At 35.8% G+C, this 12683-nt stretch overlaps 1 protein-coding gene across 6 annotated transcripts in view; it reads left to right on the top strand.

Moving 5' to 3' along the window:
• The window catches only part of RBFOX2 (RNA binding fox-1 homolog 2), a 192942-nt gene that overhangs the window by 115654 nt on the left and 64605 nt on the right, over positions 1 to 12683 (top strand). For all 6 annotated transcript variants that reach the window (XM_081956659.1, XM_081956658.1, XM_081956657.1 and 3 more), the window contains one exon: positions 11175 to 11399. In XM_081956659.1, coding sequence (XP_081812785.1) covers positions 11175 to 11399 — 225 coding nt within the window. The remainder of the gene's footprint in view (positions 1 to 11174; positions 11400 to 12683) is intronic.

The raw sequence follows: 12683 nt of genomic DNA, 5'->3' as shown, positions 1-12683 counted from the left end.
ACAAACAGAGAAATGAAATGTGGATTCCAGTGGTGAAAGCAAACATACGTTGGTGTGAATAGATCTTTCAGCATGCCTTATGATTTTAGCCTGTAATCTGCCTCCCACCTCTCTGCCCTCCCACCAGATATGTTCCAAAGAGCTTGTATCTGCAAAGAGTAAATCTGAGAGTAATTGGGCTATGGGAGTACAGCCAAGAGGGAACCTTCTGGAATTAGCAGTTCTGCAAAACTTTAGGAAAAGCCTATTTAGAAATCTATTTTAGTTTTTTAAAGAAATGAGTGTAGTTTATTTTTTTAATCATTGAAGAGGTTAGCATATCCGTTATCCTGCATGAGAAAGAGCATTGATGTCATTTGATTCACATGGAACATCACAACAGTTACAAAATTGTGGCTATTTATTAAATTTATATGCCCACCCATCTCAATCTGCAAACAACTGTCAGGACTAAACATCCATTGCTTGAGGATGTTGATTACAAAAAAAAGTGCATTCAGTGTTTTATGCTCTTAAAATTAAGCTAATTTGGTACCAAACCCAAGCTGCCTCAGTCTTCCTTCTGTGCATTGTTTTGTTGCTTGGAAGATAATTGAAGCAATCACATTTATAAATTGCTGCATTTCTGAGGTGACCAGTGGAAATTTCAGGAAAAAAAGATTGCACAAGAAGCAGCTCTTAAGAGAATTTTTATTGGGCTGACTAAATTCAGAAATATTTATTGATCTATTTAGATAGTAAATGCCATGAAGATTATACGGCAGGATGATAATCCTGATGGGATGGTAATTGGCACATTGGTAATTTTTTCTGGTAATGATATTTTGCTGTTTTGCAATTTTTATCTTTAGGTCACCAACTGGGTAATACCTTTCCCTCAATATTTAACTATACCATCTGCAAATGTAAATGATAGCTAATTTTGCTTTTGAGTTCTATCCTGGGGTATGTAACCTGTTTTGACAAAATTGAGGCCTAACTCTTGCTGAATTAGTGGCAATTACATAGTGTGGTAAGATCCAAAAGACCAGCAAGGCTTAGATAAGACTGGTAAAACTGCACCTCTGTTTATAGGATTACATGCCTATTAAATATTTATAGAGGCCATCTTATGTTTATGAATTTGGGAAGGATTGCATTCTGGACTTTATTTGATTACACAAAGTTCTAAATACTGGAGTTTTGCACACCAGATTTATTAGGAGAAATGGCTTTGACTTAGCCTTGTAAAATCTTTTTAGACTTTCTAGAGTAAAATAGTTTGTCATAATATCAGCATCAAAAATTGAGTTTATTGGCTGACCAAAATATTTATTATGAGAATGCAGCTTCAAATATTTAGGAGAATGTTTTTTTTTAGTCAAGCGATTCTCTGTCTAAATTTATTTTATAGGGTGAGTTTAATAAGAAATTCTGGGAGTTATGTCAAAATATCTAAAAGGGTTTAAGCCCATGATCGCGAACCTATGGCACGCATGCCACAGGTGGCATGTGGAGCCCTCTGGGGGCACGCAAGCCGTCGCCCAGCTCAGCTCCACTGTGCATGTGCATGCACCTCCTGCCGGCCAGGTGTTTTTGGGGCTCTGCTGTGCATGTGTGGGGAGGGGCAGCACCACTCCCCCCCCTCTGCACTCTGTTTTTGGTGCCAGGAGGCTTTAGGAAGGGCCTCGGAAGGCCATTTTTGCCCCCCTGGAGGCTAGCCTCTGGAAGCTGGGAAAGGCAAAAAATGAACCTCCTGGAAGTTCCAAAAGTCCAGAAATGGGCCTGTTTCGTGCCTCTGGAAGGCACGTGAGGAGAAAAAAGTTAGCCATCACTGGTCTAAGTTAAGATTGGGTTTTATAGAAGAGTTGCAATGTTACTTTCAATGACTGAAACAAGCATACATAAAAAAAAAAATCTTCCAAATTGAGACATAACATCAGTGTTATAGGAGGTTTATTACCCTTGCAGATTAATTTGTTTTTAACCAAGACAGATACAAGATTTTGAAAAATGCTGAATGTTGTTTCCAAGGGAGTTTTTAAATGAACTTTTCCCATCTTCTCCTGAGGATAAATTTGACTTTCATTTCAACATGTTGGTTGAAAGGTTATGGAACCCAACACATCTGCAGGATACTGGGATACAATAGGGTGCTTTAAGGCCCTAGCATTGTAATATAAATCATAAGCAAAAATATTGCCCCACTAGGCTAAGCATGCTGATTTTGAGATGCAGTATCCTTTTCCCTTCCCCCTTTTTTGGATATAGGTGAAAATTGACCAGGTTCACACATCAAGCCAAGACTTGAGGTTGCTTGGTTTGACTAATGCTGTTCTATGTACACTGATATTATGATTAGTGACCTAGGATTTATGGCTTAGTCTGTAGCTTATTCAATTAATCATCTTGATTAAACCTTGTCTTAAAACATGTTATCTCAAAGCAGATGTAAACCTGTTGATGTCAGCTACTGTACTTTGAAAGCTAAAATACTAATATACTAGAATATGCCATTATTTATACCAAACCAGGAAATTTTGAAGGGTCTGTCCAAGTGTCACTTTCTGAAATGGGAAGCCAGCATTCAATAAAAGATATGGAGAAAATCTCTTGGATGGGAGGAAGATTCAGAAACTTCCATCTTCATCATCCATCTCACCTATTTTTATGCATTTGCTTGTTATTAAAGGAAAGCATTCCCCATCCCTTCCATCTGCCTTTTCTTACTTTGCTTCACCCAGGAAAATTCATGTCATATTGTTTCCAGTTGTTGGCACAATAGGCCATAGTTTATTGTCTCGTCTTACTTTGTATGATTCAGTCAGCTGTATGTTGCATTCCTGCTATGCTAGAAATGATCTGTACTGTGTATACACAGCCTGCAGCATCTATTACTGGAATGAAAGATTTAGAGCATAAAATGAAGCTTCCAGAAGAGAAAAGAGTTTACATGAAATATGTTACATTGCATGCCCTTCCTCCACAAAGGAAATGGAGCCGCGTCTGGCTTACGACTCTTTCAAGCTCTGCAATCTCTTTCAAGACATTCCACCCTCCTACCAATTGATTCCATATGTTCTCTCCTCTCCCCTACAGCATTCTTTCCTTTCACCATCTCCTGTTTTTGCTGGCTGCTGAGCCTGCAGGTTTCTGCTCACTCTCCTTGAGTTGTTTCCCCCCCCCTTCTAGAATCAACGGCTTTCAAAACTGAATAAAGATTGTATGCATGAAAATGCACAAATGGATCTGCATTACATAAGACCAAACTCAAAAAGATTTAACCAGAAATTTGGGGTTTAGGTATTTGTAGCTTCTCTCCGAAAAGATGGAAAGAATCGCATGACATCTCAGTGCTGCTGGTTGGGCATCTTGGGAACTGAATTCTGAATCCTCAGTAATCAAATATGCTGCTGTTACAGTAAACTGGACGCAGCTTGAATCAGGCAATTTAGATCAGAAAGCCTGCAAACTGATGACAATGCATAATACATTGCATGCACAAAGTGATGTTGATCAACTATACTTAGCATGAAAAATTGGAAGCTGTGGTTTACTGCAGGTAAAGAGACAGTTGTAGAAGAAAAACATGGATTAAATGATTAATTCAAGGTAAGCAAAGAGAAAATGCTAATAGTGGTTTGCAAAGAAAACACACTGAAAGTAGCAGAAGCAAAAAAAAAAAAAGAATACATTATTGGAAAACTGTTCCAATAATTTGAGAAGAAAATTTGAGAAGTAAAACATTATGTGGCTAAGATATAAAAGAAACTGGTGACAAAGTGGAGACGACCAGAAATTTTCACTAGGTAGAAGCAGACACCCATCGAGAAAGAAAAGGAAGAATTAATTTTGCAGCTCAAGAAAGCATTATAAAGAACTATGGCAAAATGAGGGATTCAACCTCTATCGAACATCAACAGATGCATGTTTTGTAAAGCAAATGATCAGTCCATGGATTACAGAATCAGTGGGTGCACCCAAATTGCTCATACTGATTATAAACAACACTATGACAGAATAGCCATTATGATCAGTTAGCATCTGTGAAAACTTGAAATTTCTGAGTATCCCCATTATAGTATAAGACGTAATGAAAAATTGTTGCAAATGTTTAAATGTTATGTTTATAAGAGCATATGAACTCATTGCTATCTAGAACACATAACAAAACAAAAAATTGAAAAGAGTTGTTTTTGTAGATGAGATAATACCCAGGAACAGCAGAATTGGAAAAAGAATTTGAAAAGTTATAAAATGCAGAAACCTAATTATTTAAATTGGGTAGATTATGGAGAAGATCTTGTGAAATTGTCGCTATAGTTACTGATGTATTAGGTGGAACAACAAAGAGATTAAATAGATTTTTACAAGAACTATGTATTTCAGCTATATTTGCAACAGATTTACAAACAATCCCCCTCAGTGGTAGGTTCCTATTGGTTCGGACTGGTTCAGCTGAACCGGTAGTGGTTTGGCAGCCAGGCCTACCACGCCCCTGAACCAGTTTTCCGGGTACCACTGTAGGAGCTGCCATCTTGTTTTTTGCTTCTGCGCAGAACATTTTTTATTGCACTGCGCATGCATGTATAGTGCACATCAAGCATGAACATAAGCAGCACACCACTAGCGAACCGGCAGTAGTTCCTGCCAGAACCCACCCCTGATCCACTCCCTCCTTTGCTGGGTACATGTTATATCTTATAATGCTATTTGGATAATTCCTTTCTTCCCGAGAGAGATTTGAATTTCCAATGAAACAATAATCTGATTCTTTTTATTTGTTCTTTGTGTTACTCCTTGATGAATGAAAGAACAATACCAATATCTCATTTATTTTATATAGATACTCTGAAGTTTTATGGAAAAGCAAAAATTGAAAATCAAACATTGACAAACACTAAGAATGTTTAGTATGGATATAGTAATGGAATTTGGCCTAGAGAAATTTGTTGCAGTAGCAATAAATTGATGTAAAATAAGAAACAGTAATGGAACATCAGAACAAAGCCTACAAGTATCTGAGTATTTGACAGTTGATAACATCAAGCACAGACAATGTGATCAGTAAAGAATACGTCCAAAGAGTGCAGAAATTGCTAACTTAATGCAGCCTTGCAACCATAATAAAGATTTGATTTGATTAAACCTGAGTTTCCTTGTTCTTAGTCCAATCCTTCAACTACAACCCACTGGCTGTGATATTGTCATAATTTTTCTTTGTCAGTCTTTCCTTTAATTAAGAAAACCTAAAATTGGTAACATTAAAAAGTATATGAAATAAAGTCAATTTTGCTAGGAACATAAGTACTTCTAAAATTATTTGTCACAATTTGATTTCTGAGTAGTTTCTTTGGCTTTGTAACTAAAACTATGAATACATGTAGTTAAATAAGTAAGCCCATATATATTTCAATAGATGGGGAATAAGGAGATGAAGTCACTAAACCTTCCGTGCTATTCACCATTTCCCTACAGAATGCAGAATTTAGATTAGTCATGTTGTGGTCTTCCAAAATTCTCCAGGATGCATTAATAGTTCTAATATTACATATTTTTTTTCATACTTGATTTAATACCAAGTTCATTTTTGGTACACCAACACCATCCTTTTTCTTGCTTTTCCTTGTTCCCCCAACCCTTTCCCTAAATTTATTTTTTGTTTTGTCTTGGGTTTCGCCATTTAAAATTTTGTGCCAAGTATTGTATCCAATAAAAAAAAATCAATAAAATTAGAAAGAATAAGTTTTGTATAAGTATAGGTTTGAAATATTTTATACAAATGTTGCAAATTGTTACACTTGTCGTTTTAATATTATAAATGTACAACAAAACAAGGTACTGCTTAGATTGCATAGAGTTAATATTCCAATGGTAGTATTTTTGTATTGTGCATTCACTTTTAAATTTAATAGAGTCACATTTCCTATGCACGTCATTAGCCATTTCCTCTCATCATGGCACCTAAATGCTGATCTGAACTTTCGAAACATACTATTCCTCTCTGTCAGTTCTTTAGTATTCCTATATTGACCTGCAAAAATAATAATAATCTCTTTTTATTTTCCCTATTCATTTAATTTATTCTATCATGCCACTATACACAATATTTGGTGCTGTGTTTCCCGTTTACTTTTTATATTTTCATCCTTTCCTTGATATCACAGCTAGGTCTTTATCTGCATGCTAGTAATTATTTTTCATAAATTATAGTACAGAGCTTAAAAAGATAGGCAACATTGTAGAAGAGAAAGAAAGAAGTCTTAAAATATCAAGAGAAGCTACAATACCAAGTCAAGATTAACAAGATGAAAATAAGCAGAACTTGGTTTCATAGTGAGACAATTTACTACTGCAGTACTTTTGGTTTGCTATATGTTTTCTTCAAGTCCTAATTTTTTATAAAATATTAAGACAAGATATATTCTAGATCCAGTAGAAAGAGCCAATTTGGTCCAGTGGTTATGGCAACAGGCTAGAAATAAGGAAGCTGTGATTCCAGTCCTGCCTTAGGCATGAAAGCTGGCTGGGTGACTTTGGGCCTGTCATTCTACCTCAGTCCAACCCACTTCACAGGGTAATTGTGGGGAAAAGAGAAGGAGGAGGAGGAAGTAATATTATGGTATGTTCTCTGCCTCGAGTTACATATAAAATAATATGGGTAGAATAAAAAATGAATAAATAAACACAGGACTACAAATCTTAAATTGAATAAATTAGCATAGATGTTTCAAGCCAGAGTTCATTTAATCGTCAGCATACCTGATTTTTATATGTACAATATGAATGCATTAGACTAAGATGAGAAAGACCCAGTGTGAAAGTTAGTTCTCACAATGTCAACAGAGAGTAGCATGATAGCGAATAGGATACTTACAAAGCTTCATAACCAGTGGAAACAAGCCAATCTGCTCAAAGGAAGGGTCCTAATAGTCAAATAAGTAGGGTAGGTAAGAGAAAAGTACACAAGATGTTTTAGATATTGTTTCTCCCTATAAAACAAGTTCTTGAAACACAACAATTGCTGGAATTATTTGGTTATGGCTTTCTGTTTTTTTTTTCCACTCAATATTATATATCTTACATTTTTGGGTTTACTGTGAGCTGGCCTGTAAAGCAAAGCCTGGGAATGAAAAGTATTTGGATAATTTGGAGCCACTCACTCACTCTCCGCTCAGTTTAGCTCACAAGGGTTGCTTGTGTAGGGATAAAATGGAGAGCATTACTTTAAACAGTCCTGGAATTTGAGAGGACAATTGACATAAATAAATCTAACATAAATAAATGCTAAAAACAGTATACATGCAATGGCTTGGTGTTCTCCCTGAATTTATAGTCCAATATGAGATGATATTTACAAGGCAATCCTGTCATTAGAGGCTCTGAATTATCTTATGCCATCTAGTAGCAGGCTGGCAATTTGCAGCTGCTTATAGCTTTCTGGTTATAATTTCTTCTCTGCAAGGACCATAAGAAACCAGAGATGTGGGCATCTGTAAAGGTATTAGTACGTAGGTGCATGCCTCTGTGCTTACGCTTTCTCATTTAATCTTTAATCACATTCTTTTCTTGTAAAAAGAACTCCAATGTATGCTGGCTCATATATACTTAACATTATTAAATATTATTTACAATATTGAACTGCAGTAGCAAATGTAGTGGCAAATGCCAGTACATAAATCTGGAACATTATATTGGATAATAGAAGGGTTCATAAATTTCTGGAGTTGTTTTGGTCTAATGAAAATTTAGGCAATTTCTATAGTTAGAAATTGATTATAGAAAGAAAAATCCACTATAATAAAGTACATTTGTGTTGACTGGTTAGCAGATTGAACTGAAAAATAGAAACCATTTCCTTGTCAATGTTTGGATATTGTAGGATCAGTTGTTTTTAAATTAAGGGGAAATTCAATTCTTTCAATGCTTGCTTTATAATTGAGTTAAAATGGGAAAAAACTTTATTTTGTGCTACTTGGAATATAATATTATTGTGTGCTTTTCCATCTATGTCTGAATTATTTTTTGAAGCATGTGTAATTAAGAAGTAGGGTAGGGAAAATCTGATCTGGTTGTATAACACTGTATGCTATTAGAACTGAGCATTACAAAACAATGCTTTTTGTGTAGACATGTAGAAACATTATCTTTAAGAGTAGTAATCATTATGTATTTGCTGGTAATATTTGGAATTCTGGAAATAAATTGTTGTCGCCATTGTTTCTTCTCCCAATATGTACCTATATATCACTCTCATCTCTCTGGTATAGACATATATAATCCTAGTAGACATTATCCACATAGGCTAGTACCAAAACAAATTTGGGACATAGCTAATATCTGAACGATTAGTTAGAAGTGTTCTTCAATTCAATTCAACATTTTATTTGCCAAAAATGAGAGTTGAAGGCCTATTGATAAAGGATGTGAAACATTTATTTAATCTGTTTCAAGTTTTAATCTGTTCAGTTTTTTTTTTCTTTTTTAGATATTCAACAGTGATCTCTTTGATACTTCTTTATGCCAAAGCACTGTTTCTTAAATTAAGTATTTTCTGTCAGGCATGATGAGTTTGTGTCAGCTGATGAGAAGATGCAGAAGAAATTGTTTTGTAGACTTGGATATATTCAGTTTCATTACCCCAAAGTATAGCCTATCTGTGAATCAAGATGGTCTCTTGAAAAATAATTTTCAGACAAAGACCTTTGTCTGAAAATTCATGTATATGAGCTTTTTAATGAAAAAGGTTTCAAAGTCCCACCACCTTTTCCCTTAAGTTATATTTTTTACAAGATTTTCAGCCCTCTTTATACTAAAGATTCAGTATTGAAAGAATGTTATACAGATATTTTCTGTAACAAATCTTGTTTCAGACATTGTTGAAGTATGCTATCAATATCCGTTACAAGCATCCTATTAAGATTCAGATTCATACGTATATTAAACACGTGGGGAAATAAAGAGCATTTTTAAAATACACTTTTATTTCAGCATATTTTTTTTCCTTTTTGATCATTAAAAAGTCATCAATGTGCAGTAGACTTGGAAAAAATGAAGAAATGCTGTGCCTAAAATAGTGATTTAACATGCTTTAAATATACTAGTATGACAACATAACATATTTAATACTGATATGTAGACATTTATTTTGCATTTCCCTGAAGATTATTTTATTTTATATACTGTTAAAATAGCATATACAAATTTATTTACATTGTAGGTAAGAATGAGGGAACTTATATGTTAGTTCCCTCATACCCTTTCCTTGAATTATTAGGAATTCATCTTGATTGCTTCCTTGAGAGACTGAAAACTTTGGATTAACTGGATTGCTATATATGGAAAAGTGAGGATAATTTAGAATGCTTCCAGACCTTACTGGTTGTAAAAGAGGCCTTTTTGAAGGTGACACCCATCCCCCAGTGTCAGAGGTCTGTTTAATGAATGTAGGAAGAGAGGCTGTTCCTGGTTGCTGTGTCAGGAATTTAATTTGCCCTTCATTTTCCCTATCTTTTAAAAAGTAGCTAAGATGTAAGTCTCTACCTGGACTTTTAAATGCAGAAGATTTAATAATTATGTTAATTGCCTTTTGCTTTTATATTTATAAATTGCTCTTATTTTTTTACATTTTTAAAATCTTTCTAGACATTTTCAGTTTTTAATTTGAAATACTTTAGATCAGGAGACCCCAACCCCTGGGCTGCGGCCCACTATCGGGCTGTGGCCTATTTACAACTGGGCTATGGGCTGGTGCATATGCATGCATGCGCAGCTCAACTTGCACAAGCTGCATGCGCATGTGGTGGCCTGCTGCTCACACAAGTTGAGCTGTGTGTGCTCATGTGTGCCGGCCTGCTGCTTGCATGGCCCAGTCCCCCCTAGCCCCCCCTCCCCCGGGCCACCAAGCCACAAAGGTTGGGGATTGCTGCTTTAGGCATATATTAGTTCTCTACCAATGTCATTAGTGGTATAGATTCAGAAGACTGTGTGTGTCTATGTGTAATCCAAATATATGTTTACTGTTTTTATTTTGTATCTTTCACACATGGGCTTATATTCTTCTTCAAAAAGATAGATCAGGTGTCCCTTTAGTCACTCCGATTATGGTCACTTCTTTCTGTAGTTAATGAGTATATTAAACTTGTTTTTAAATAAAGGAATCTATGTTACACATATTTGCTTAGGACATTTTTCTCATTCAAAGACTAACTTAAGAAGAATCAGACTTAGATCCAAATCTTTTCATGATGTATCAGAACAATCCTTTCTGAAGAGATGAATACAGAACATGAAATGGCACCTATACTGCACTGTTTTACTTTAAACATTTTTAAGGTGTTCTATGTAGCATAGAATTAACTCTCATCCAAAGTTCTTATTTTGCTAGCATGTATTCTGTCTTTTAAACAGATGATTCTGTCACTTAGAGGCTCATTTCTTCTATATGGGTAACTTCGGTAAATACTTTCAGCCCGAAGTGAAATATTCTGGAATAGAACACTTTTAGGATTGATCCTTGAGAAGTATAATCACAAGGTTGGAACAGAGGAAATGACTTGTCCAAATACTGAGTCCTGGGCATCGCGGTACAGAAGCTATTTCATTTTCTGTATTCTTTTGAAAAAAAGATTGTTCCAATACATACATCATCAACGAATTTGGAATCTAAGATTGATTTCTTCTCTGCATTTAAGTAAATAGGATTCTAAGTGCCTTTAACTTGGAACCTTTATTTGAACATTTGTTTCTTATGCTAAGCATGCTTTTCCGTTAAACATGCTAAAGAAAAGTATGTGGATGGTTTCTAGGAGACAAGAGATTTTGCTGCTGAACAGTGGGTGAGATAACCCATCTGTAGTTGGAGAGAAAGAAAAAGGGAGAATGCATCACTTCTAAGCCACAGAAGCCAGTGACTGTCTCCTGGCCCTAAGTTGGGAAGTCAGAAACATATCCATCAACTTGCATTGGACCAATGTGGTAGATTACAGCCCATAAACTGAGTCCATCATCCTGCAGTGTTTTGATTCAGGCTAATTTTATTATTTTTATCCCTGACCACCAACTGTCCCTCGTTGACAGAATATATTCCTTCCTTCCTTCCTTCCTTCCTTCCTTCCTTCCTTCCTTCCTTCCTTCCTTCCTTCCTTCCTTCCTTCCTTCCTTTAATGCTGTTTGCCTTTTTTCTTCTTCTCCAGGGTAACCAGGAGCCAACAGCTACTCCTGACACAATGGTCCAGCCATTCACCACAATCCCATTCCCACCTCCCCCACAGAATGGGATCCCCACAGAGTATGGTGTTCCCCACACTCAGGACTATGCAGGCCAGACCAGCGAGCACAATCTGACAATCTATGGAAGTGGACAAACGCATGGAGAACAGAATACAAATACAGCCACCACGCAGAATGGATCTCTTACGGTAGGTTCAGCACCATTTAAAGCTGAGAATTTATTTGATTGGTTATTTGGTATTTATATAATTTAAATGGTATAGATAAGTATTACTCATCCAAAGTTGCAGTTTCAGTTTTCCTCTTATTTCTTTGGCAAAAGCTAAAACAAAACAAAAGAATTCCCAATTACTGCAAAAAAGAAATGGAGCAGTCAGATTCATCTGAATGAGGTTGTTTATTATTAAAACAGGTGCTAGTGAAATACCTTAGGATACTATGGACATCTAACCATATTTTCTTCATTTTATGTATGCAGTGTGCTCATGGGCCATGGTATGCTAAAGTGTTCCTTTCTGTGTGGCTCAGGTTATTTTTTACTTCCTATGATTTAACTAACTTGCATCAGGCAGAATATGAGTTACATCATGCCTTTCTCTTTCCAGATTTGTAAATAATATGGGATGTTGATCCACAGTCATCTTTTAGGCATATTAATCACATATAAAGATACTGGTGCACATCTGTCTTATGCTGAATGTTGTGCTCTCTAAAAGGCATAGAATCAAAGAGTGGAAATGATTATCTAATCTAAACCATTGCTCCGTTCAGGACCTGCTAGTATCCTTGACAAAGACCATTTAGTCATTTCAAGACTTCTGGAAATGTAAACTCACCACATCCTGTGATAGCCTATTCTACTAACTAACAGCTCATATAGGCAATAGGTTTCTTCTAACATATACCCTGAATGTCCTTCCATGTAGTTTGATCCATTACTTCTGGTCCTTTAATAGGACAGGAGGACAGCTTGAGCAGAGGGTTGTACCAGAAGACCTCCAACTCTGTCATTCTGTTCATAGAAAATAAGTCCACTTCCCCATCTCTATATAATATAGTTAGGTCTCTTTATTTATGTTTAAATCTGTAATCTGTCCAGAGTCGCTGTAGTAGGATCAGGCAATAGCAGTAATATCTAGCTTGTATTTTACCATACTCTGAAGCACTTAGTCAAAGACTTTACTGAGTTCCAAGCACATTTTGTCTCTGGCATTGCTCTGATCTATTAGTTAGTTATTCTATCAAGAAAGAACGTAAGGTTAGTCTAGTATGATTTGTGTCCAGTAAATCAATGCTGGATCCTGTTGCTTGTAGCATGCCTCCCCAATAATTTACAAGCATGCTGCTTGAAGACTTTGCCCAGTGTAAATGTTAAAAATGACAAGTCTTAACAGTTTCTCAGGTATTCCTTAAGAAGGAGATGACCATTCTTTCAGGAATTCTCAGAGATTACCAAAAGTGATTCTCTATAT

Source organism: Natrix helvetica, assembly GCF_964273705.1.
Source record: "Natrix helvetica genome assembly, chromosome: 6".
NCBI classification, from domain to species: Eukaryota; Metazoa; Chordata; class Lepidosauria; order Squamata; family Natricidae; genus Natrix; species Natrix helvetica.
Note: the sequence above shows the minus strand (reverse complement) of the source record. Positions and strands in the feature narration are given on the sequence as shown.